This window comes from Momordica charantia, assembly GCF_013281855.1.
Source record: "Momordica charantia cultivar OHB3-1 chromosome 9 unlocalized genomic scaffold, Mcharantia_2.0 BLBB01000009.1, whole genome shotgun sequence".
NCBI lineage: Eukaryota > Viridiplantae > Streptophyta > Magnoliopsida > Cucurbitales > Cucurbitaceae > Momordica > Momordica charantia.
Window position 1 is genome coordinate 26,464,247 of NW_028275167.1, and position 25,134 is coordinate 26,489,380.

General features: G+C 32.2%; 3 protein-coding genes across 6 annotated transcripts; all 3 read left to right on the plus strand.

Annotated features, from left to right (window-relative positions):
• The first annotated feature begins 377 nt into the window (after positions 1-377).
• Positions 378-3,388, plus strand: LOC111010276 (sporulation RMD1-like protein, putative (DUF155)). Its single transcript, XM_022283644.2, has 7 exons — positions 378-895; positions 1,339-1,447; positions 1,525-1,684; positions 2,233-2,381; positions 2,476-2,627; positions 2,757-2,871; positions 2,983-3,388. Exons 1-7 carry the CDS (start codon positions 435-437, stop codon positions 3,118-3,120), a joined length of 1,284 nt encoding a protein of 427 aa, XP_022139336.1. The 5' UTR covers positions 378-434; the 3' UTR covers positions 3,121-3,388.
• A 1,231-nt stretch (positions 3,389-4,619) lies between these two features.
• LOC111009973 (D-aminoacid aminotransferase-like PLP-dependent enzymes superfamily protein) lies at positions 4,620-11,391 on the plus strand. 3 transcript variants are annotated; one of them, XM_088117104.1, is made up of 9 exons: positions 4,621-4,911; positions 5,182-5,662; positions 5,922-6,039; positions 6,181-6,302; positions 7,456-7,541; positions 8,733-8,842; positions 8,947-8,979; positions 9,130-9,189; positions 11,278-11,391. In XM_088117104.1, the coding sequence occupies exons 1-8, from the start codon at positions 4,821-4,823 to the stop codon at positions 9,184-9,186; spliced, it is 1,098 nt and encodes a 365-aa protein (XP_087973230.1). In that variant the 5' UTR covers positions 4,621-4,820; the 3' UTR covers positions 9,187-9,189; positions 11,278-11,391. The 3 variants fall into 3 exon arrangements, with proteins under 3 accessions (XP_022138907.1, XP_087973230.1, XP_022138906.1); XM_022283214.2 differs by lacking the exon at positions 11,278-11,391 and having other exon boundaries at positions 4,622-4,911; positions 9,130-9,435; XM_022283215.2 differs by lacking the exons at positions 8,947-8,979; positions 9,130-9,189; positions 11,278-11,391 and having other exon boundaries at positions 4,620-4,911; positions 7,456-7,590.
• Positions 11,278-15,671, plus strand: LOC111009975 (nuclear transcription factor Y subunit B-1). 2 transcript variants are annotated; one of them, XM_022283219.2, is made up of 6 exons: positions 11,278-11,391; positions 11,506-11,746; positions 11,900-12,029; positions 12,473-12,556; positions 12,683-12,724; positions 15,277-15,671. In XM_022283219.2, exons 2-6 carry the CDS (start codon positions 11,526-11,528, stop codon positions 15,316-15,318), a joined length of 519 nt encoding a protein of 172 aa, XP_022138911.1. In that variant the 5' UTR covers positions 11,278-11,391; positions 11,506-11,525; the 3' UTR covers positions 15,319-15,671. The 2 variants fall into 2 exon arrangements, with proteins under 2 accessions (XP_022138911.1, XP_087973231.1); XM_088117105.1 differs by having other exon boundaries at positions 12,686-12,724.
• The last annotated feature ends 9,463 nt before the right edge of the window (positions 15,672-25,134 follow it).

A 25,134-nucleotide genomic window follows, 5' to 3' on the forward strand; every position in this document is an offset into this window, starting at 1 on the left:
CCTTGCCCATCTTACTAAACGAAAAAAATAACTCCAACTCGCGTTACTTTATAAAATTTTCAATAATTTGACAGAATTATAATTAAAATATCGAAAATGTACTTGAAAAGTTATATTAAAAACTAAACGGAAATTAATAAAATTAATTAAAAAATCTATAAATTAAATTAATTAGAAAATACCGAAAGTAGCAAAAAAAAAAATCCAAAACCTGTCAGATGGGCATGCACCACAAATATGTGACCTAACTGGGCTAGTTTGAGAAATGCCCAAGAAATATTGGGCCGTAGAGCCTAAGAAATTATGAGTGGCCCAATAAGTATTTCTGGCCCAGCCCATGATCCAGAGCTCAAAACTTTGGACGGTGGGGTTTCTCTCAGGCAAATGTTCTTCTTTGTTTCCCTGTCGTCGTCTCTGAAACACCAAACAAAGAGATGTGGCGCACCATTGACGCCCATCTGAGGTCCGTACGCCTCATCCCCAAGCTCTCCGCTTATTCTTCTTCTTCTTCTTCATCGTCTCTTCTGTTCGCCGCCGGCCGGTCGTTTCTCACTCGCTCGAGTTCGAGCCTCCTCTCGCCGGTGCCGCAGTCTCACTCGATTACTCTCTGCAGAACCCTATCCTCCCGCGCTAACGTTAATTGTTTCTCGAGTGATTGGTGTATTGGCCTTGGAATTCGGCGCTTCGGAAGATCGAGTTGCGGTTTGGTTGTGTTGGCGAGGTGCATTACCTCCTCGGTGCACACGTTGGAGTGGAATGAACCGGTGTCGTGTTCGGAGGTCGGCGATGGAGGTTTCCGGAGTATCGGGGAAGGAGTTAGCGATGGTGAAGGGGATGAAGTTGAGGAGGATTCTAGGCCCTCTATTCCTGTCAGAGCTTATTTCTTCTCGACTAGGTTGCTATCTCGTTCGCTCTTTTAATTTTCGTCTCCTGGAATGTTTAACTGTGTTTGTGAGAGTAGTTGCGTTGAATTGTGCGTACAAGGAAAGAACTGCCATGTTCGTTCTGATTTTACTGTAAAATTTACTCTTAATTCTTCTCCGTGCTGTACAATTTTATTTCCCATCATAAGGTTGCTCGTTTGGTCTATTTTTTTCTTACCTTGTGTTGTTCTAGATTACTAAAGTCATTGATTATTTTCTAATGATTTTGGAAAATTTCTTGCGTGATTCTTGGTGAGTGAACGAGGTAGTATGTAGCTTCAAAAATAATGAAAATTGAGATAAGAGGTGATCTAGTTTATGATTAGAGTCTCATATAGTTGAAGTTATGACACAGCGAATTGTACACTTGTGTATTTCTGATTTGTTCTCCATCCCGCATCTTTCTTTGATTCAGTGTTGATTTGAGAAGCTTGGTGGATCAGAATAAATGCAACTTTATCCCGCCATCATCACGTATGACGAATTATGTTGTCCTTAAGTTCGGCGATCTTTGTAATGCGAACGTAAGTTTGCTTTTTGGTGGACTATTATTCATGATTAGTTGGACGAACACACTTTTGAAGAAAATTTTCTGTTTCAGACGCTTAGCGCCAGCATAACCGGCAGTGACTGCTGTTTCATGGTAGTTTTTCAGTATGGCTCCATTGTGCTGTTTAATGTCCGCGAACATGAGGTTGATGGGTATTTGAAAATTGTAGAGAAACATGCATCTGGATTGCTTCCTGAAATGAGAAAAGATGGTAAGGTCTTATTTCCAACGTATCTTTACATGAATCTTGTTTCTATTGGAGTTATTATCATCATTGTTGTTGGTGGTGGTGATAAGAAACACAAACACACAGATTTCATTTACCCTAAAGGGAGTAAGAAAAGGGGAGGAGATAACCCATCCTCCCTTCCTAAAAGGGGATCTATATGAAATATCCCGTCTAAGTTGACAAGATAGATAAGAGTAGTTACAAAAAATGACTACACGAGGCACTCAAACAAGATGCCATATGGTGTACACAGTCCAAAAGACTGTCAAAAGAGCTATATCTATCTTTATAATCGTTCCTTTCTTTCCAAATTGACCAAATGTGGCCTTGGCCGCATTGGGACGGACTGGAAATTTGTTGGCAATATGTCTACACCTCCATAAATTTCTAGCTCTGTTAGTACGTTTTCCTGCTATATTGCTTTGAGTTACTTTTAGTATGTTCTGCTATTTTGAAAGTGTGAGTTAACTTAGAATAATGCTGCTTAAGTGTATAGTTGTATCTGAACTTGAAATTGTATGAATTTGTAGAGTATGAGGTGAGAGAGAAGCCTGCTTTGAATACATGGATGGAAGGGGGACTGGACTACATAATGCTGCAATACTTGAATATTGATGGTATACGTACCATAGGTAGTGTTCTTGGTCAAAGCATTGCTCTTGATTACTATGGGCGACAGGTAGTTACTATATCTGACTAGAGATTTTAATACTTCAATTAGTATTGATGATGTTTGACGCGATGCCACCATGCTTTTAACATTTGCTGCGAAGGTTGATGGGATGGTTGCCGAATTCACTGACATAAACCGTGAAATGGAAGCAACTGGGAAGTTTAAAATGAAGAGGAAGAAACTTTTCCAGTTGGTGGGAAAGGCAAACTCGAATCTTGCTGATGTTATTCTCAAGCTTGGACTTTTTGAGAGGTATTTCTCTCTCTCACTCAACTAATAACATATGTATGCTCAGCACACTTGTTAGTGAGTTTACTATTTCCTTTGCTTATCCTGATTCCTAGCTTGAACCTAAAAGAATTTTTTATTATCTTTTTTCAGATCAGACATTGCGTGGAAGGATGCAAAATATGCCCAAATATGGGAATATCTCAGAGATGAGTTTGAACTAACACAGAGATTCGCAAGTCTAGATTTCAAATTGAAGTTTGTGGAGGTATACCATCTTGCCTAAGATGAGAATTTGTTATTCTTGATTCTTGATTCGTTGATACGAATAGATTTCATCTTTAACTCCATTAACTTTTTTTCCCTCTTTTTTTGCCAGCATAATATTCGCTTCCTACAGGAAATTCTGCAGAACAGGAAATCAGATTTTTTGGAATGGCTGATCATCGCATTGATTGGTGCCGAAATTCTACTCTCACTTTATGACATTATTCATAGATCAGCGGCTAATCTTTAGCACTGCTTGTTTGCTGATCCTTGCATTTTGATCCGGGTAGTTATGGTCGGGTTTCTGTGCTCGGTAAGTATATCGCCACTGCAATTTGTAGAATGTACATAGCTATGTAAATTGGAACGTTCTGCTATACAACCCCGATAATTTAACGAATTTAAATTATCGAACCGCACTCTAAGAGCGCCTGAGTACTTATATAGTTTTAGAGTATTTGAACAGTTCTCCCAATTCTTTGTTGAAGAAATGGATCTTAGTATTGTCTTTTTATTTACTTATTATTCAACATTCATTTGATTGATAGGTAGAGATTTGAAGTTACAATTTGTTTCTGAAGTAAAGCATAAAGCATTTTAGGTTTTATGGGAATGAACTGTGTTAGCAAAGGCTCATTGATTCATTTATAGCTAGTGAATCAATTGATGAATGTGGTATTTAGAATATCTGCATGATAAAATATTTGAAAAGTTATAATTTAGCTTTAAAATCTAATTTAGACCCTAATCTTTCTTTTTTATTCTATATTTCTTTTTCTCTGTTTTAAGTGTAAGCGAATAACCGTGCTAAGTACTATTTTTATCTAAGGTTTCACAATTTAAGAGTTTTTGACGGTAATGTATCAATCTCCACTATTAGTCCTCGCTCTCCAATCTCGTTGAGTCCTTGATAAGATTGGTGAATGAGTCCTTGATAAGATTGGTGAATGATGCACGCAAGTATGATGGTATTGCATCATATATATCTTTTTAAATAAAAGTTTTGAAGGTTAAGTTAGGCAGCATTTGGTTGAGAATATATATCTTGACCGTTGAGCTAGTTCAAGTTGGTTTTTTTTCTCTATATATAATTAAAATATTTATTCACCTCTTACATTGCTCTAAACTCCTTAATCATATAAAAATATTGATGATCGACATTTGAATGGAAATTCAAGTAGTCCTCTAGGACTTGTTTTGTAATCGTTCTTAAATGCATGAGCATTTGTATTTCATTTTTTATTATAAGAAACGTGGAACTTTGGAAACAACCAAATAAAGTTTATTGTTTATTATACATTGTTCATGTTTTTAATTTTTGACCTATCAAAATCATAACAAATATATAAAAATAAATAATTCTAACATAGAAGTTTCAAATATTTATTTTGAAAAATTAATGTCATGATAAAATATCAGTAAACAATTATTAATATTACATTAGGAATTAATAATTTTCATGTGTTTTCTAGTCCAAGATGTTATGTTTTTCGACATCAAATATTGTAAGTGGGATTAGTTGAGGTGCACGCTAGTTGACATGGACATTGACGGATATAAAAACAATAATAATAGATAAAATAAATAATTACTAAATGTAATTTTATTTTTTCTCGATCGAAGAAGACAAACCTAAAAGCAATAAACAAAGAATTCCAAATAGGCACTTTGCATTTAATGGATAATTATGGTCAAAAAAAATGGGATAAATATTTATATACCCGGTAACAAATGGAGAAGAAAAGCACAAACAGACAGTTCGTTACTGATTTTAATTTGTATTAAATTAACATTTTCGAAGCGAAGGACAAATGAGCGATTGGCGGGCCGCCAAAAGAAAAAGAAAAAGTCGACGATCCAAAGCTTCATCGCCTGTAATTGAATCAATCCAACCAAATTTGCGGCTAATCAGATTCTCTCGCTTCCTAGTGATCGCAGCAGTCGAAGAAAATGGCGAGCTTCCGCTTCTTGTTCAGTAATGGCGTCGTGTTGCAAGGCTCCGAAGTTCCTCCAGTCGCTACCTTCCTCGAAACTCATCCTGGTAAACAAACATGTATCACTCTTTTCGGTAATCTTATTTTAGCCGTCTTCTGATTAGTGAAACTCAAAAGCAGCGTTTGGATTCCGGGGAAGTTTTTCGTAATTTAAAATCCATATGAAATCAAGTGTACTGGTATTCGACTCTTTGTTTTGGAGTGAAATCGTTCGGCTAAGCGATTTGATTATTTGAAAAAAAAAAACTGAGGGAGATTCCTGTGTTTGGAATAATAGTGTTTCGCTGCTGATTGACTGTCGATTTCAATTATTTCAGGCGCTTATACCACTACTCGGTCCCATAACAATGCGTCGAGCATTCTGTTCTGGGACAGGCACATGAAAAGGCTCACTCAATCAGTTAAAATTCTGTCGAATTCGACTCCACGACTCTTGTCTGAATCGAACAAAACGACTGCTAATCCGGTATTACAGTCGTCGATCGATTCCATTCCTTGGGAACCAGCTATTCGGACGCTTGTCGATGATTCTATGAGAGAAGTGTTGCCGGTAGCGTTGAAGGAGAGGAATGAGGGAGAAGAATTGACAATTACAGCACTAGTTAGTGTGAATTTGGAAAAATTTGGTGAAAGTGACGGCGTAGTGGATGTAGAGAAAGTTAAAGAGGTTCTTGATGTGCACGTGCATGTCGGTAACTACGTCCCTCGTGAATTTGGGATCCCGGAAAATGGTGCAAATCTGGCCGTGGTGGGCCAAGGGAGGGAATTCGCTGAGGCGAAGTACTCCGATTGGGTTAGGTGAGAATGCATAGCTTTGATTTGTATGGATTGAACGTAGTCCTCTACTCTGTTACCTTGGAAGTAATGGGAGGGCAAGAACCATTCATGGTTTGATTCAAATGGTCAAGAAGATCAAAATTAGTGGTTCGAATGTAAAGCAATTAGTTTCCTTGGAACATGAAGTATGAATAATTTAAGCTATTATGTTGACTTGGTTTCTCCAAGGCTATTACATTCTAACTTTATTGTTGTAATGTTCTTTGTGAATTTATATTAGGCGTAGGAAGTCTCTGGAAAAATTGAGGCCTCCTTCTGTGACTGAGCTTCTGTTGTCAAACGATGGTGATCAGATACTTGAAGGCTGCCTGACAAACTTTTTTGTTGTTTGCCGCAAGGTGAGTACTGAGTGGGCATAAAATTCAAAGCTGAAATCCCTCAGTAAGACTAAAATTGTTTATGTTTGTGCATATTGGCAATTTATCTTTTCCCCTGAAATTTTATGAGCATAATGCATTCAAGGTGTTTACACTTTACAGGTTGATAACGAAGATAAGAATAAGAGAGTTCTTGATTTCACAAGTACAAATTCCTTTGAACTGCAGACAGCTCCCATTAGGGACGGTGTTCTGACTGGGGTTATTCGCCAAGTAGTCAAAGAGTATGTTCCTACCCATTTTAGACCTTCATGTTATCGTTTCTGTCCTATCATAGTATCTTGGATCTTCATTTTCTTGTTTCTAAAAAGTAGTTCTTTGAGAAAGTATCAGCTACAGAATAGGTTTAGCTCTTTTTGATGTTATGCACATGAAATTATTGTTTAAAGTTTTAGCGTGTGCCAATTAGTTGAACATGTTAGGTTGTCAACTCATTCTGAGTTCTAATGTATCTAACCATCGTTTGGGCAACTAAGGCCTCGCAAACAAGTGTTCAACTTGTAATATTTGCAGCCATCGAAGAAACAAGGGCTTTATTTAAGAAATTGTTTAAAGAAATAGGCATCCAACGTTTTTTTTTTATAAAAGGAATCAGAAACTCATGCACCTGAGGTGCCAAGCACGTGCTAGCATCAGGTGCGTGTCTTTACAAAGGTTGGCCTTGCCCCATACCTTCGGTGAAGGGCACCTAGGCATGCTCTTTTAATCAGTGGGCAACCTTTACTTCCAGGATTTTCAAAATTAGTCCTATTTGCAAAATTACATAATTTGGTATGGGAAAAAATGGACACACGATGTCATTGAAGATAATTTCCAGAAGCAAAAATCCCTGTAAAAGTAAAACTATGGGTTACAATCATACAAAACTCTAGCGCTGCAGGAATTTGTTTCACTGATTTGAAGATGTGAACATATATAACCTACCAAAACTCTTGTCACATGTTACTGGCTAGTGCACTGTACTTATCTAGTTCATGTTTTTCTTCTCTTTTCCTTTTCCAATTATAAGTATGTGCATTTGAACTTCATGGTTGATGCGTATTTTATACAATGCCATATGCCAATACCAAATATACTTCGAAAAAGTTTCATTATTTGATATTATGGAAACTGAACATTGATGAGTGCACAACTTATTTAATCAAAGAATATTGGTCATATATTCTTCTCTCTTTCTGTTTTTTAGTTTTTTTCTTCTGTTCGTGTTCATATTTCTTTTCTTCTTCCTTTTTTTCCTTTTATTTTCCATGTTCCCTCTTGTGCATAGTGATTAGAATCGTGAGACACCAGTGGTCTAATAATACTTGTTATGTTAGAATGCATGTGTTCCTTTTGTCATATTTTCAGAACCCATAAGTTTTAACTGGTATTTTTCAGAGCTTGTTTAAGTAATGGCATTCCATTTCGAGAAGTTGCACCTACTTGGTCAAGTAATGAAATCTGGGAAGAAGCATTTGTTACAAGTAACTTGTTTTCTCTCTTGGCTTTACTTGCATCCGCTCTTTTGGCTTTGTAAGTAGTAATTTTCTTCTTATAGAGGTATGCATTGGGATAATAAGGTTTTGTTTACTAAGTTTATTCGCCTCTTCATTGAGATCTTTATTTTAGTGACTATAAAGTTACTTTATTCTGTCTTTTCGGTGGGATGTTAATGCAGTAACGAGTAAACTTTAATTCTTATGCTTAAATGTAACCATCATCGTTTATGATACTGGGTCAGCTTTTCTTTTAGCTACTACCACTTCCTTATTAGCTAACTATTAGTTTGCTAGTCCAACTATTTTTACTGTTATAACAGGATACAGCTAACAATCCACATCAACTCCCTCCCACCCAAAACAATCCACCTTGCCCTCAAGTCAGGCTTATTTCATCAGTTGGTTTATATTCAAATAGATTTGCCACTTTTTCTTATTATAAACATAAACTCACTGATGAAAATTCACTAAGGCAAGGGGATACTTGTATATATCCCTCGTTTGATTCAATCCAAACACTGTTTGAGGAGTGTTTAGGTCCCACAGGCATCAAATTTAATTGCCTAAGCTTGTGTATTTTACTTGTATGTGACCATTCCTTAGTAAATATTTTGTGGTACTAAAACATGAGGCAATATCAAATTTCTTCTATCAAGTCCTCCAGAAATCTCTGAAGAATTCAACATTTCTATCCTGGACAATTGTTTTTGGCATGCCTGCAACCTAGCTATAATAGATGTACTGTACTATTGGAAAATGATTAATTTCATTTTTAAAGATTAAGACAGCCATGCTGAACTTCTGAACTATGTTTTACTTTTGCAACTGACCTTATATTAAGTAAATAGGTTAAGAGTGAAAAGGAGGTGGAGTATTTTCAAAAAGAAAATGAGTAATGGTAATGAACATTATATGGTAAATGTTAGAGCTCTTTTGGTTTACAATTTTTCTGGATAATACAAATGGATCTGGAAATTTCTGGACAGAACTCATGATTGCTTCAGCTTCTCTCTATTCATTTATGCACTTTCTTCTAAAGATCCATCCATTGTTTCTCTTGCAACAACTCCAACATCACCATTCCACATTTTCATTTGAACTGTAGAAGCATCTATATATCTGTAGAATATGTGCAGTTTTGCTTCATATACTGAAGGGGGGAATCTTGTTTGACAGATAGCTTGAGAATCTTGGAGCACGTGAAAGCCATGTGCATTCCTGGCACGTGGGACTTGCTCGACTCGAAGACATGGAGCGATATACCGTGGAATAAGAAGTCGTTTAAGGTGCGTAAAAGTTCATTTTCTTTGAAAACAAACTTCCATTTCTATAGCTTTGAGTAATATGCTTTCACTTTATTCTTGATTGAAATCTTCTGTGATTAATATAGGATACTCCTGGAATGATCACAAGCGCAATCCAGGTAAAAAAATTTGCTTCCTTGTTATAAATTTTCAGGTGCCTATTCGGGGATTTTGGCCTCGGTTTTGCAAACATAACCCGTGAGCCAAACGCTCCCTTTTATTCTGTTGAAATGAGCTACAGAGAATTTTTCTGATTGTTTTTGGAGCAGAAAGAGATAATGGAGAGAGCTGTTGCTGAAGGATTACCGATCGATTACTTCATATAAAAGGTGCCATGATCAACTCTTGTAGATATTTTTTTTGCTTTTTTTTTTTTACAAACTCTGTCTTTTTTATAAAGAATATATGTTTTAACAAATTGAGCTATACTTATACCTAGATTAAAATACGGTGAATTATCTGCATTTTAGTTTAGTTATATGTTTGTAAATTGTAAATAAAATTATCTACAAATTAAGAGCTGGAATTAGGACTTGGGAAAAAACAGACAGTAAAATAATGTTTGGATTTATGCATCTCTGTTTAGCATCCTACAATTAGCTTTATTTTGACCATTATTTATCGGGTTTAAATCTTGTTTCTCTAAATTTTCGTACTGTGTTATTTTATTTTGTCCTAATATTTTTCAGTGTTTCATTTTAGGTTGTTTAATGTTCTGTTTTAATCATTAAACTTTACACTAAAAAAATATATTAGTCCTTAATCTATTAGAAATCTAATACTTAATCTACTAGAATTCAAAAAAGCCAACTTAACACAACTTAACTAATTAAAGTGAAAAATAATAATAACAAGACTTTAAATATTTATCAATTAAGTGAATAACAAAAAATATGATGATAAATAATTTAATAAGGAAAGTTAAGGGCAAACACTTAAAAATTAATGTGTATGATTTGAGGACTAAAATAAAACATTGAAGAGTTTAATACCAAATTCAAATAAAATGAAATTTTAGATGGTCATCATAGGTTTGCGGTTAGGCCAATAACAAAGTTCTTATTCAAACTATGATAACTAACTTACCTAGAATTTAATATCCTAAAAATAAATTTGGGACCATAATTTAATTTAAATCTTATTTCTACTAGGATTTTATGAAAATTATATTTTTAGATGGATTGTTAAGGTACCTTTTTCAAAAAATAGTAATCTTTTTTAATACAACACCATGTATAATAAGGATTCGGACTCACAATATTCTAGTTGTGTCTTGACCAAGCTTATATTGGTTGACAAATAGTAATTTAAGTTCATTTCAATTGTCAATTTAAGCAAAGTCTAATTAGTTAAAAGTTAAAACATTAATAACCTCTCCGATCGAAAGTTTGAATTCTCTATCACATTGTAATACTATATTCTTTTAAAAATTCACGCTGACCAATAAATTTATTAAATATGCACAATTTTTTAACTATATTATCTTTATTTATAATTCAATATCGTAAATATTTCTTTAAATGTTTTTAATGGTTACAAAGGAGGAAAAAAAAACTAAAAACAAAAATCATGCACTTTTTTTAAGAGTATTGCACATCATAAATGAGCGATGAAAATTCAAATTTACCATCATCCAAAGAAGGTATACATGTTTTAACTACTAAGTGGTTCAAGTAAAAGACAATTAATATAAATTGAGAATGATTTTTTTTTTTTTCCTTTTGAGTTAAACACGTGGAGGTGGGATCAAACAACTTATTTATTAAGAATATATGTTTTAACTAATTGAGTTATTTTTTGATTGACAAAATAAAATAATAATTTATTAAATTATATGTTATTAATAATTTTATATCATCTTTGCTTAATAAATTAATTTCGTCGAATTCATTATATTTTGGCAACTTTATACTGATTTTAATAAATAAATTACCATTTCATATATAAAAAAAAGTTACCATTAAGTTATAATGAAATAAAATTAGATTTCATGACTAAAATTCTTTTAAAAAGAATAAACATTCACACGATTCTGAAAACTAAATAGACAATTATGACGAACAAATACATTTTATATTATGTGAAAATAAAAAGTTTAAATTCTCTAATTAAGACATTGGTAATATTTTCTAATTCTCTCTATTACTGGAAAGGTTGTAATCTTCAACGTTAGGAATGCTATATACTTTAGGAAAAAAAATGTATATGAAATATTTAATAATTATTCCCCTCAAACAATATTCAGTATCCAAAAAACAAAAATTAGTTTAAGAAAGAAAAAAAAATCAAAACTTTCCACGATTAGTAAAAAGTGGAGCCAACTTCTGCCAAAAAGAAGAAGAGAAAAAAGAAAAAAAGAATTATAGAAATAAAAAGCTTATTTCCCTTCTTCTCTCTCTCTGTGCTTCCTTCTCCAGCGTCCGATTTATACATTTTCTCTTAAAAACAATTCCACCAATCCAATCTCTTCTCTCTCCCAACGCGCGCCAAATACAAATTCTGCTGTTGTCTGTTTCCCTCTTTTCTTTCAGGTACCCTCTTTCCATTTTCTCTCAATTCTCTTCCATTCCAGGCTTAGGGTTCCACGTATGGTTTTTTCCCCGATGTTTTATGGCTTTTTTTTTGGTGGGTTTCTGTGTTTTCAGTGATTCAGGATCTCGCTCACATGGCGGAGGCTCCGACGAGTCCAGCCGGCGGCAGCCACGAGAGCGGCGGCGAGCAGAGCCCCAATACCGGTGGGGTTCGGGAGCAGGACCGATACCTCCCGATCGCTAACATTAGCCGGATCATGAAGAAGGCCTTGCCCGCTAATGGCAAGATCGCCAAGGACGCCAAGGACACCGTCCAGGAATGCGTCTCCGAATTCATCAGCTTCATCACTAGCGAGTGCGTCCGTCTTTGATCTCTCTTCTTTCGTATTCGGATCGTGAATTTTAGTGTCAATTCTGGTGTTAGTTTACGATTGGCGTTTCTGATACGGCAAAGGCAAATTTTTTTTTTTATTGTGTATTGGATGTAATTGGTTTTGTGCGTGTGTAGGGCGAGCGATAAGTGCCAGAAGGAGAAGAGAAAGACCATTAATGGGGATGATTTGCTGTGGGCAATGGCGACATTGGGTTTCGAGGACTATATTGATCCGCTTAAGTCGTATCTAACTAGGTACAGAGAGGTAAGCTCGTTTCCCATTTTTAGCTCCTACGTGGTTTTACATTTAGAAGACTATGCACGCACGTTACTGATGCTGATACGAGCTCTCCTCTCACGTTCTTTTACTTATTGTGATTGAGATTTGAGAGCACTTCAGTTGGTGATCAAGTGGTAAAGACTTTCCTCGGTTGATCAGTAGATGCCTAGTTCTGTTTCTTTTCAATAAGGCTATATGATTTATTTGATCTCATCACTATGATGTGCTCACATTCGTTTTCTTTTTTCCATTTTTTTTCACTTTTTTTGGTGGGGGCAATGGTGTTGCTTCAGTTGGAGGTAATTGAAACCAGCTCTTAAACCTAGTATTCTACTGGTTTATTGTACCCCCCCACCCCCCCATACCCTAAGCTTCATTTGGGAGAAAATTATAGACTGAGACTTTTCGTTAATTATAAACTTTTACAGTGTGATGCTAAGGGATCTTCTAGGGGTGGTGATGAGTCTGCTAAAAGAGATGCAGTTGGGGCCTTGCCTGGCCAAAATTCCCAGGTTTAGTTACTTTCCATAGAATCTTGGTTTACAGAGAAATTCTATTTATTTTCATGGCCACAAGAATTGGAATTTTCTTTATATATTATGTAATCGTATCTTAAATTTTAGCATGAATATGTGCAGCAGTACATGCAGCCGGGAGCAATGACCTACATTAACACCCAAGTAATAATCTCTCTTCTCCCAACTTGTCAGCATGATGTTCAGGAATACCCTCCTTTTTATTGCTAGTAATTGGATTGAAATTTGTGGTTATTTTTCACTTTTTATTATTACAATTATTGTCTTTAATTGTTGAATGTTGCTTAGGAGATGGACCCATTTCTTCGCTTCCCCTCAGACTTTTAATGTTTTTAAGAAAAAGTGGAATCAAAAAAAAAAAAAATATATATATATATATATATAAGTAAAATTTCTACACATTTTTTCTCGGAGGAATTTCTAGACATACTTTTCATCTGTACACCTTGCATAAGATTGTCTGAGATCTTTGGTGCTCTGCTGGTGCTGGCAAGATTTTGATATTCTTTTTTCCATCGAAACTTGAAATTCCATTATTGGTAGAGATGTAAATATCTCTATAGCACCTCCTTGTCCTAGTAATTTTCATAGCCCCTTTCCTACCTATTTGATTTTAAATGCTCCGTGAATCAGAAGGAACTTTTAATGAAGAATGGAAAAAGTGTTCTAACATCTCTTTAATGTGATACTGATATTTATTAGTCTTTTTTCTTTCTTTCTTTTTTAAAGAATGCTTAAATATTACTTTTCATCCTGTCCTAGTGTACTGTTTTTCCTGCTACTTGTCATATTAGGGAGGGGAGGATATGCATATTTACCTGTAACGTTGATTCATTGCAGTCTCTTAAATAGAAAACTAATTTTCGATTGTACCATTCTCCTTAATACTTGTCCTAATGTAGGAGGATATGCCTGTTTACGATAGATTTGAAATTGTTATAAAGTAAGGATGCAAGATATTTTTCCCTGTAGTTGGTCATTTTATAATTTTTTCTTTAGGCAAGGACATTATATCTTTTATTAAGGCCATGAGGATTTTGATATTATGGCGGTGGTGTCACTTTGATTCTGTAATGATGGTAAAATGGATAGTTTTGAATAATTTGGCATTGGTGTTTTTGTTTTATTTTGTTAATAAAATTTGACTTTCAATTTAGCAAAACAAAAATACAAACAGAATATGGGTTAAAACAGTCAGAGGGATTATATTATATCCCCTAAATTCATTCCAAATATATCAATAGAACTATTCAAAAGAACTCCAATTATAAGTAACCGACCAAGTATTAGTAATCATGAATAGTTGAATGTTATAAGACTTCAAATAGAGGCTTATAAGGTGGACAAACTATTACAAGTGGTTACGAGTACCACAATGTGGTTGTTACTCACATGATCATCAGATGCATGGTCTAAAAACATATTTTTGATCTCTCAATAATGCTTCAGATGATCTTGGGAATGGTAACTTGAACTCCTATCAACCTAGAGTCCTCCCTTTCCCCATGAAAGCAAGGGCTCCCCATTAAGTCGTCCAAACATCCAGTCTTACAGGCTATATTTGGGCACAAGACTACAAGGGATTGAAAAATAAACCCTTAGCTTAATTATTATTAAGTGAAGAAGGCTTTCCTTTGTATCATTTAAATTGTGACAGGCTAGATTCCTAAAATGAACTGTGCCTCTAGAACCAGTCTTATGGAACTTTTCTTTCCTTATCCACTTTTTTACCTTTAACGAAGGAGTCAAATAACTTGCTCGGTTAATCAATTTTTAATTTGTTCTCTCATGGATGCAGAGATTATGAATTTATGATGGCATAATCCGCCTTTGCTAACTTTGAGCATGGTGGTTCGAAAAACCAGGGTATTCTAAAGGTTACAAGTAAAAATCTTCATCGTTCCGCTAATATGAAGACAGATGTCTTATGAGTTCCCTTGTTTTGGTACTATAAATTATTGGGTCAACAGTAGACTCTTGTTAAAAAAGGCGGAAGTTTGTAGATTGTCAGTATCAAAATGGGTTAGAATGGAAAGAATTGGCTAAATACGGAAATTAAGCGGGCTTTGATTCCTAGCTTTCTAATGTAACATCTAATCTCCGACAAGATCTTTGAAATTGAGTGTCATGAAGTAGAGTTTTATTTGATCTGAGATCTATAGCTTTCCTGACCCTCTGTTGTGGATCAAAAAGTTGCCTTTACACTAGTAGTATGTAACTATGAAATGTGCTTTGCTGGTTTTAGTTACTAGAGTGAATTCTGTATGCAGTTGAGGTGTCTACCTGAAGGTAACTCAAATGTTTATTTTAACTTGGCTGCTCAATTTTTTGCTTATTGATACATTACACAATTTACATTATGAGCAATAAACAGTATGGCTTTTATTATCAGGTTGTATCTCAAATTCACTCTTTCCCCCCTCCTAAAAATGTATGGAAAAAATTGCTGTGTCCTGCTCATATTGTATGGTCTTTTTGACATCAATTAAGTTTTGAAAAAGACATGTTTTGTTTTAGGAGAATCTGATGAATGGTCTTAGACAGTCTCAGACTAAGATAATGTTTTCATTCATACATGTGCGCGTGCATGTATGTATATACACATTACAAGTTTAAGAAAAATCTAATGTTTTGTAGAGGTTAGAGTGGGATGTTTGGTTGACTCGGTGATTTTCCAACGTCCTGTGTTTTTGCAGGGACAGCATTTGATCATTCCTTCAATGCAGAATAATGAATAGGAGACTCCTGCATTCCCTCTTGGATTGTCTGAAATCTGAGGCTGGTAGAAGCGTTCAACACCTATATAGCATCTTTACAATCGATTTGGCTAATTTATTATGAAATGATGATATTATATATATTTCTGGGGTTTCTGTGTTGGTTCTGGATTTGATTTTGGTTTGGGCTTTTAAGGTGGGCTTCGATTTTATTGATGCTCTCGTCATCTAAAGTTATTGTAAATTTGGGACCTTCAATTTAGTATAGTTGCTTTGGTAATTTGGAAACTGGAAATATTATTCTCTTTCCCACTTCTGTTTCTTTTGATGACACTGGTTTTGAATGATTAAGAAAGTGATACACCTTTTTCTCATGGCCTTTCTCTCTTCTCTCTCTTAAAGAACACATTTCATAATGCCTATTTATTCTGTTGGTTGATTTTTCATCAGAGTGCTTTACTAAAAATCTGACTGCAGGCCAACTGTAAGTTTCTTTGACTTAGTGGGAGAGACAAGGCGTTCTGGGCACTGCAATCTCTTTACAAGCAAATATGAAAGAAAGGAAAACAAACCAATCAAAGCAGCTCAGTAGCCCTCCATCCTTATAAGGATTTTGGTGAGATCATATTATGCTTCAGTTCTTCTAAGATTAGCTTTAATTTGATTATTTTGGTTCAACATGCTTCTTAAACTAGTTTGTTTATGATTCCCATCATTTCTACCAGATATTTTGACCACAACAATGTTAAATAGTAGCTTACATATTGGATTGGGGTAAAGAAAATTCATTGGATATGTGATTTTTGTTCCTTTTTAGTATAGTTTAGTTGAAAACCATTAAAATAACATATTGAACTGAGTGAGAGTGAGATATTTGAGCCATTTTCTGAAAGCTGAAGGATGTTATAACTCTGTGAATGAATTATTTTTTATCTGGAACTGGAAGCAATAGCATGGTTATTATTATTTGTACAAGAAGAAGCAGGAGCACGTGGTGGACATACGCCACCAAGCTAGAAGTCACGTTCCTTCCACGTGATATGAGATCAAAACACAACTAGACTGGTCAGAGGAACATTACAGTGGTACCCTTCTATCTCTCTCTATCTCTCCTCTTTTTTTGTTTCTCTCTCTTCTCTGTGTGTTTCCATTAAAACCAGTGGAGGTCTCCCATCTGTCAATCCACTTAGGTCAGCCCATTGGCCAACGCATTCCACAGACCCACTTGTTGGGTGTTTGGTACGGAATTCATGAATCCCACAGCTGTGTTTTTGGTAACCCTCTCTTCTTCCTCTCCCCAAATTACAACACTTTATGCTCTCTTTGATTTGATTTCTTTTAACCTTTCTTTTCTTCTTTGCTTCTCTCATCTCTGTCTCTCTCTCTCTCATCCCCCAATCATTACTTTCTGCCTCCTTGCTGTTCTTTTTTATTAGGTTGATCATGTTTGTGCTTCGAACTTGTTTTCAATTTGGTTTCTACGTTGTATGTTATTGTTTTCACTCTTCACTCTTCACTCTTCACTCTTCGGTTGAATCTTAATAATGCTTCCATCATTAGTGAGGAGTAGAAACTTAAACGTGACAAGTTGTTTGTAGATGTGATGTGATCTTTTGTGTGGATATTGGTTGCAAAACATGAGCTCAAGTCGAGTTTTAAGGCATTACTTTGAGTGAAAAGGAAGGCAGGTAGGCAGATGAGAGTTAATCTGGTTCTAGAGTTTAAAATTATTTGTTAGGTTGAACTTGTGTTGCTGTTTGTTTATCAGCCAGATGATGTAAATGATAATGAAAATTTGAAAAGTTTTGGGAAATTTTATCTTTGGTTTCTTGTAATTGGTTTTGGGAAACAATTGGGTAAAACTATACTTCAATCCACTTCCTACTTACCACATGCTAGATGCTATATTGTATTTTAAATAAAAGTTGCATCCTTTTTTTAAAATCATAATGTTTTATTTAATGTTACAAAAGAAGCCAATGTCAAAAATTAATTTGAAACTCCTACTTCCAAGCACCTTGCTAAATTATTCCTTCAAAAGCAAACTTATTTACTGCTACATCCACACCATCTAATAAGATTCATAGTTTGTTATAAATCATTGATTCTCTCTCTCTTTTAACGACAATACAGAGAGGAATTTCAACCCAAAATTTTTTATTGATCTTTGTCAGTAGATGAGGTTGTACTAGAGAATAATCAATATATATATATATATATAATTTAACACTGATTTAATTTGTGATGAAACTTATATCAAAATGACATTTTTTTTTTGGTTTAATCAAAATTTCATGGGAAGTAAAAAGGTTGAAGAGATTCTATCAATGAGTTACTACTTATAGAAGATGGATTTTGTTTCAAAGTTTAGCCATAACTTGAAAAATTAAGATTCTTGTTTTCTATTTTTGAAAATTAAGCCTATATTTTCCAAATCTAAATCAAAATTTGAGATCTAAAAGGAGTAGTTCCAAAATCTTATTTTTGTTTTTAAAATTCAGCTTCATTTCGTGTAGTGATAATAATCTCTCTTTTATAGAATTCAAATGTGTTTTAAAGAAAGGTAAAAAATATAATAAAGAAATTGTGAGAAAACAATCATAATTTTTAAAAACATAAAAACTAAAAATAAAATCTTTATCAAACAGGGTTTAAACAAGATAATTTTTGGACGCGGGTTGGAGGAAAATATCCATCTTTGATGATGTTTTTTCTAACCTGTGACATACATTTTTATCTTTAATTATTTTCAATTCCTTTGCTATAAATAAAATAACTCCCAAAAGATACCTCTGGTCTTAAAAGGTGACTGACCAAACATGCTAATCAAGCCATTAATTATTCAAACAAAAAAAAATGGGTGAGTAAAAAAGAAAGTGAGAAGGCAAAAGCAGCCAAGTTGAAGTATTGTATGATATTCTTGGCAAAAGCACAACCAATTCTAAAATCATTCAAAGAAAACATTTAACAGCGAAAGGTTGCAGTTTGGAAGTTAGCAAATACCGAAGAGAGAGAGAAAATTAAATCTATAATAAAAAATAATACTCAGCAATTTGTGAGTAACATCCATCCGTTGAGGCTGCTGCTATTAAAAATTTTTACAAGTAAAAATGAGAAAGGTATAAAAAGAAATATTTTATCTATTTTTATATAATAAAGAGGCTGTCAAATTTTTAGCGGTGGTTTATAGATCAGCACCTAAATATTGTTCTTAAATAGACATTTTTTTTTACATTCTTTTCCTTTAAAAAAAAATAAATAGGTAATAGTTGTAAATCATACTTTCAAAATGTAAGTAATTTAGATACAACTTGTAATTTAGTATTTAGGAAGAAATTCTAAAAATAAATAGTTGTATCTATTTTTTGAAACCGTTTTCAAAATGTAAGACAACTTTTAAACACTTAAAAAATGTAGTCTTAAAATTTTTTTATTTTTGAAATTTGACTAAGAGTCCAAACGTATTATTTTATAAACGTGATAATATATTGAAAAAATGATGAGAGAACAAGCCTGAATTTCAAAAACATATAATTAAAACGGAATGGTTATCAATTTAGAAAAAAATATTTTAAATTAAAAGAAATAAAAAGGTGAAATAATATATTAATTGGGAAATAGATGGAGGGGTTAGAGAAGGGAACGTGTAGGGCACTGGGTGATGCATGGCCTCCCATAGGGCTCTTCTTTTTGCTGGTCAAAAGTACCCCCGGCAATTGAAATTACCAAAATGCCCCTCCTGCTCTCTTACAGCTGGCCACGTTGCCCCATGCCATGCCCCCGAGAGAAAGCTGACTGTGCATGCCACGTGACGCCGGTCACGTGCCTTGTTATAATTGAGTTCTAGAGAGAGAAAAAAAATGAGTACAAGACATCCACGCCCCCCTGCTGGGCTGCCCCCTGCCCCCTGCCCCTGCCCGTATCTTTGTAGGGAGCACCCCCTTTTTTTTTTCTGTACAAACTTTCCATTTCAAAATATTAGAGTTATCCATTTTTAACCGAGTACTTCTAATTTCGACTTTTGTCTATTTTAATCTTTATATTTTTTAAACGTCTATTTTTATATTATACTTTTTAAATTTTATTTAAGAGCACAATGACTAAAGCATAGTTTATCAGTGTAATCAATATAGCATGGATGTTAACGTTTAATTTAATAGAATAGAAATTGAAAGTTCGGGACATTGGGACGAGGGAAGAAAATTAGGAGATTTAAGAAAATGATAATAAGTTATTATTAGATTACAAACACAAAAAGTTAATAGCTGTCAAATTTGTATTAGTAATCAACGTGAATATATTTCTATTAACTGCTAGGAGGTGAGTATTATTATTCTTTGGAAGAATTGGTTCGAATGTCATGATGGCAAGACCGCTTAGGTAAAATATTAAAAGTAGTTCTTTAAATATCTGCATATCTGAGTCATTCAACTAGTTAAAGCATATATCACCAACTGAAAGTTTGTGTATTTGAAATACCACTCCCACATGCTTCATACCAAAAATAAATAAATAAATAAAATAAAATGTAGATTTAGGTAGTTAGAGGTATAACCAAGGTTTTAAATGTCGATTTCGATGAAAATATCGAAGTTTCAATTTCATCGAAATATTGATGAAAATATCGATAAAATGTAGATGTCAATTGATATTTCTGTAAAAGTTATAGAAATTAAAAAATCGTAAAAAATATTTAAATTAACAAATAAATATTTTCATTTTTCTAAATAAGTTAAAAAAGAATTAATATTGATATTATGTATATATTAGTGAGATTTGGTTGATATTTTTCATATTTTGTCGATTTTTTGTACTATGATGAAAATGTCAATTTATCCCTCATGTCGATGTCGAACCCATAAAAATATGGACATGTCGATAGAAATATCGATATGTCGACTGATATTTAGAACCATGGATATAATTGAAACTTTTTAAAAGTTTAGAGTAATAGATACTGTTAAATTCACTAACTAAATTTGTAATTTAACTGTACTTTTTTCCTTTTTGGTGTTGAATTTATATATTGATCTGTTAATATCATTGAAACTAAAATTTATTTTTTAATTTCTTTCTTCTGTTCAGAAAATCAATTTTTTAGTCTTTAATAAAAAGGATGGTATTGTCAAAACAATGTTTCTACTTTTTAAAATAAAGCTTAAGTGAACATTTCTGGCATGACTTTTAAATTTTTATTTTGTCATGAATTTCATTTAGCTTTGTTTTCACTATTGATCTATTTTAATTTTTAAAATAATACAAATTAGTTATTGTCATTGACTTATCAACAAATAGTTTATTTCAGACAAAATTATAATCTTAACCTTTAGAAATCATTCAACTATATAGATTTTTGAAACAATATAGTGAGAAACAAAATATGGTATTATTATATAGGAACAAGTTTAAAAGATCCAAATATTGTATTTGATTTATGAATTTATTAAAAGAAAAAATATATATAGTCTAGTTTAAGAGGCAAAGTTCAAAAGTCAAAGATTAAAAAAAACATAAGTTAAGATTTCCCTCAAATTTAAGGTCTATTTCTCAATCTAGAACTACACCGATCCAACTCGTGTCAAAGATTGGGGAGGGGATTTGAACTCTCAACCTCTTGGTTTAAGCTACATGTCAATTACGGTTGAGCAAGGTTCATTTTGGTAACTTTTCACTATTTATTTTACTATGTTCAATAAATATATGAATATACCTCCGACCTCTAGAAGGAAATAACAATGTATTAATCGTTGAACTAAGCTCATGTTGGTAAACGATAAAATTAAAAGTTTAAAATTATTAAATTGTTGTGTGAAAATTAAATTTTTGAGGGGAAAAAAAAGAAATCTAAGTGTTGAAATGTGAAACACAAAAAATCAAACATAAATTAGCTCAAATTTTGGGGGCTAAAAAGTCAAAATATTTTTTTCCCTGTAAATTTGTTGTCTGTTCACCTTCCATTGCGCCTACATCTGCTCCCCAAACTTACAAAGAAATTAGAATCTCATGGAAATTAATTTATATATTTTATTTGATTTTGGGATTCAGTTTTACATAAATACAATTTCCGTTTTTTCTTTGTCAATTGAACAAATTTTCGAAAAGATAATTACTAGATTCACGTGTAAATTTTAATAGGTTAAAATATTATTTTATCACTACTTTTCGAGACTCATTTTATTTTAGTCTCTTTATTTTCCATAAATCTTACGATGAGTCCTTATCATTAATTTAAAAATGATTTTTATATAATTAAGCAAAAAAAATTAATTCATTACAAATTTACTTCAAGGAAAGAATAGGTTTCCTAACTTTAATAAAAAAAAAAAATCTAACATAAGCTAGTTTTTTAAGAATAATTAACCATAAACTAATGGTGTTTAATTTTAAGATTTATTAAAAATAGAGGAATTAAATTTTGACATCTTACACTAAGAGAACTCACGACTCATGGTTAGAGATATATACCAATTACCGTTGAGCTATGCTTACTTTATGTCACGTTCTAAGCGTTATTGTGCTTGAACAAAGATTATTGGTGTGATTATTAATTTTCTGTTAGAATTTTATTTATTTATTATTATTATTTTTTTGGTTGGACCGGAGTATTTTGCATAATTTTGTTGTATTCTATTTAAGTTGAGTATTCAATTCGATAAACTAAAACTACAAAATAAAAAATAAAAAATATTGAAATTTACTAGTTGTAATAAAGTGGTATATTTCATGTATAATAAGTTTTTGTTATTTTTAATAATGGAGATACATTGGAGTTCAACGTTTACTTGAATAGTTAAAAATAATGTTTCTAAAATTGAAATTTGAATATTAAATTTTTATAAAATAGAAAAAAAAAAGTAGTTTGAAAATTAAAAAATATATAGTTTCGTTTCATTTTCCTTATATGTATTTTTACCATTGTTCCAATCAAATTATCTGGACTGTTTACAAATTGTTTGGGGCTTGAAATGTCTGAAAATATCTTTCTTTCAAATATAATCATTTTTAAATTAAAAAAATTTATCTTTTTTTTTTCAAATGTCCAATTGAATATCTTTTAAATCACATGATTGTAAAAAACATAATAATAATAAAAAATTAAAATTTGAGCTACCGGTTTTTTTTTCCGATTAAAGCTTCCGGCTTTTTTTTCGTTTTCTTTTTTAACTTACATATATATATATATTACAAATATTTTATAATATTTGGTCTCAATTGTGCTAGATTTATATTTAGCCTTAAAAGATTCATGAAAGCTTGTGTTTATGTAGTTCTTTTATATTAAATATATATGACAGTTTATGCATATAGAAATCCAAAATATCCAAAATGTAAGTTTTTTTTGTGTACAACAAGTAGGAGTTTGAATTCGAACTCACAAACTATTGATCGGAGATAGATGTCAATAACCGCTGAGCAAAGCTCTTGTTAACCTAAGTTATAGGACTTTAAAGTAAATATACATGTTACCTAAAAAAAAGTAAATATACATACATTATAGTTGCAGATTAAAAACTCATTGGAATATTTAATACAACTTTTTACATTCATTTTATATACAATGAAAATATTTCTTAATCTAAATATAGTTTAACTGATATATATATTATTGACAAAAAGAGAATCTCTCCTCTTAATTAACGCCCAATAGCAACATTATATGAGCCTTCAAGTACGAATTAGGGTGAATTTTAGATCACTATTGAAATATTATTGAAGAAAAAAAAAGATCGCTTTTGAAACGACGAGTTTTTAGTGGAATATAGACTTTTTTTTTCAAATTTTTTTAACATTTGGTTAAGTGATTTTAAAATTTTAAAAAATAGTGAGTATTATGAGAATTTATAAGATATAATATTTTCTCTTCCAAAACACTTTTTTCAAATCTACTTTTATATTCTATCAATTAATTCAAAAACTTAAATGAGAAGCAACTTATGAATTGCATTTTTATAGAAGTTTGAGTCAAAAACGATGGGCGTTATATTCATTACATCTCTTGAAAAGTTTAATTCAAGAGCGGTTACAAATATTTCGAGGACTTATTTCTTATATTCTTTTTTCTTTTTTAATAGATTCTCATATTCTATTATAACCCATATGTGTTAAAAAAATTTATTTTGGTACTCATTATTAAATATCTACGTATTTGCAGATGTTTTCACTTTTCATATCATATTATCATCTACATTTCCATTAAATACATTACGGGTAGAATTTACTGCCTAAAATAGAAAATGGTTAAAATCAAAATTTTTACACCATACAAGCAAAATAATAATAATAATAATAATATTGGAATTTAACAGGGAAGGAAAAAAATGGAATTATATAATTTAGACGAGGGAGAAATTTGGAATTGTCCCAATGGATTAGCAATCAAGCGCGTCAATAAAGAATCGCGAAGCTGGCGGTATTTTACACGCGCTGATATCTTAAAAGGCAATAACTGTAAAGAGAGCAGCGCGTGGAGAAAAGTCGAACTACGATGTTAAACGGTCATGCTAGCACATTACTACCCGTCTGCTACCTGTATTTATTTATATATATATTTTTAAATAAAATTATGTAAACGTTACCATACCACTAAAATAATAAGACACACTGTTTTTTTTTTTTAATTTCATACGTTTTTGTTGTTTTCAATCTTTTTGTAGAATAATACATAACAAATAGGGGAGTTGAAATTAGAATCCTTCAAAGGTGATAGAAATGTCTTGATGGTTGACAATGCTAAAATTTGAAATTATATTCTAATTACAAAATATTAAAATTTGAATATAATAAATCTTTCATTAAATTAAGACAAATTGATGGTATAGAGTTTGAACCTCGAACTTCAAAAGAAGAAATATGTGTTAATTGTCGTTTTGCTCGTGTTGGATGAGAAACCTGAATTTATATAACCTAAGGTTAGAAAAAATATATATATTTTTATATATTCTGTGGATTTATGAATCGCACAATCTTCAAGGAACATTTTGGTGACTCGTTTTTTTTTCTTTAGAATTTTTTTAATACAACACGGGAATAGATATGTTTTGACCCATAAATTAGTTGGTGATTGACCATTCAAACTATGCTTAAGTCAACTTTTAGAAGTCTTTAAGTATATTTAGCTAAGTTTATATAATTTGTGAGTTGGATTAGCTTACTTGTGGCCTAATTAAGACAAATAAATTAGATTTTTTTCGATTTCAAATTATACATATCTAAACTATGAGTGAATCCCGTTAAATGACTATCATCTAAATGTCAAGGGTCATTCTTTTTTCTTTTACAATAAGATAGGATAAGATTTGTAATTTTAATATTTGATTTTCTTTTTGAGAGGCAATATTTGATCTTTAGTATATTTATATGATATACAAGTAATTCATGATCTACCTCAGCAGTAATTGGTAATTATTCCTTCACGTGAGGTACTTCATAAAATAATATAATCATACATATTCTTAAAGATCGATTGATCAATCAGGAATGTTTTTTATTTAAACTAAACAATATAAATACAAGAACGAGTATCCAAACCTTCAACCGTTCGTTCCATATATATTCATTCACTAGTTTAACTATGTTCATGTTAGCAATTTATTTTTATTAGAGCGATAGATACATTTCAATTCCTATTTATATACATACTCAATGTGTCCAAGGTATTAAAGTAGGGTAATATTTGTTGACAATTAGGTTGAGATTATTATTGATGAATTAATTAATAATTGTAATTTGTAGGTAATTAGGAAAGACATTAATTATCCAATTGGAGAATAAATAATGAGAATTAATTAATCTTAATATCCCATAGAGAGAAAGGGGGGATTGTACTGTCATCGTGAG

Bases quoted from the DNA above. Each gene is read 5' to 3' on its own strand.
- LOC111009973 (XM_088117104.1), top strand. From the start codon at position 4,821: ATGGCGAGCTTCCGCTTCTTGTTCAGTAATGGCGTCGTGTTGCAAGGC. The intron at 7,542-8,732 runs GTAACTTGTTTT...CTTGTTTGACAG, and splicing joins GGAAGAAGCATTTGTTACAA to ATAGCTTGAGAATCTTGGAG. The intron at 8,980-9,129 runs GTAAAAAAATTT...TTTTTGGAGCAG, and splicing joins TGATCACAAGCGCAATCCAG to AAAGAGATAATGGAGAGAGC.
- LOC111010276 (XM_022283644.2), top strand. From the start codon at position 435: ATGTGGCGCACCATTGACGCCCATCTGAGGTCCGTACGCCTCATCCCC. The intron at 1,448-1,524 runs GTAAGTTTGCTT...TTTCTGTTTCAG, and splicing joins GCGATCTTTGTAATGCGAAC to ACGCTTAGCGCCAGCATAAC. The intron at 2,628-2,756 runs GTATTTCTCTCT...ATCTTTTTTCAG, and splicing joins AAGCTTGGACTTTTTGAGAG to ATCAGACATTGCGTGGAAGG.
- LOC111009975 (XM_022283219.2), top strand. From the start codon at position 11,526: ATGGCGGAGGCTCCGACGAGTCCAGCCGGCGGCAGCCACGAGAGCGGC. The intron at 11,747-11,899 runs GTGCGTCCGTCT...GTGCGTGTGTAG, and splicing joins ATCAGCTTCATCACTAGCGA to GGCGAGCGATAAGTGCCAGA. The intron at 12,725-15,276 runs GTAATAATCTCT...GTGTTTTTGCAG, and splicing joins TGACCTACATTAACACCCAA to GGACAGCATTTGATCATTCC.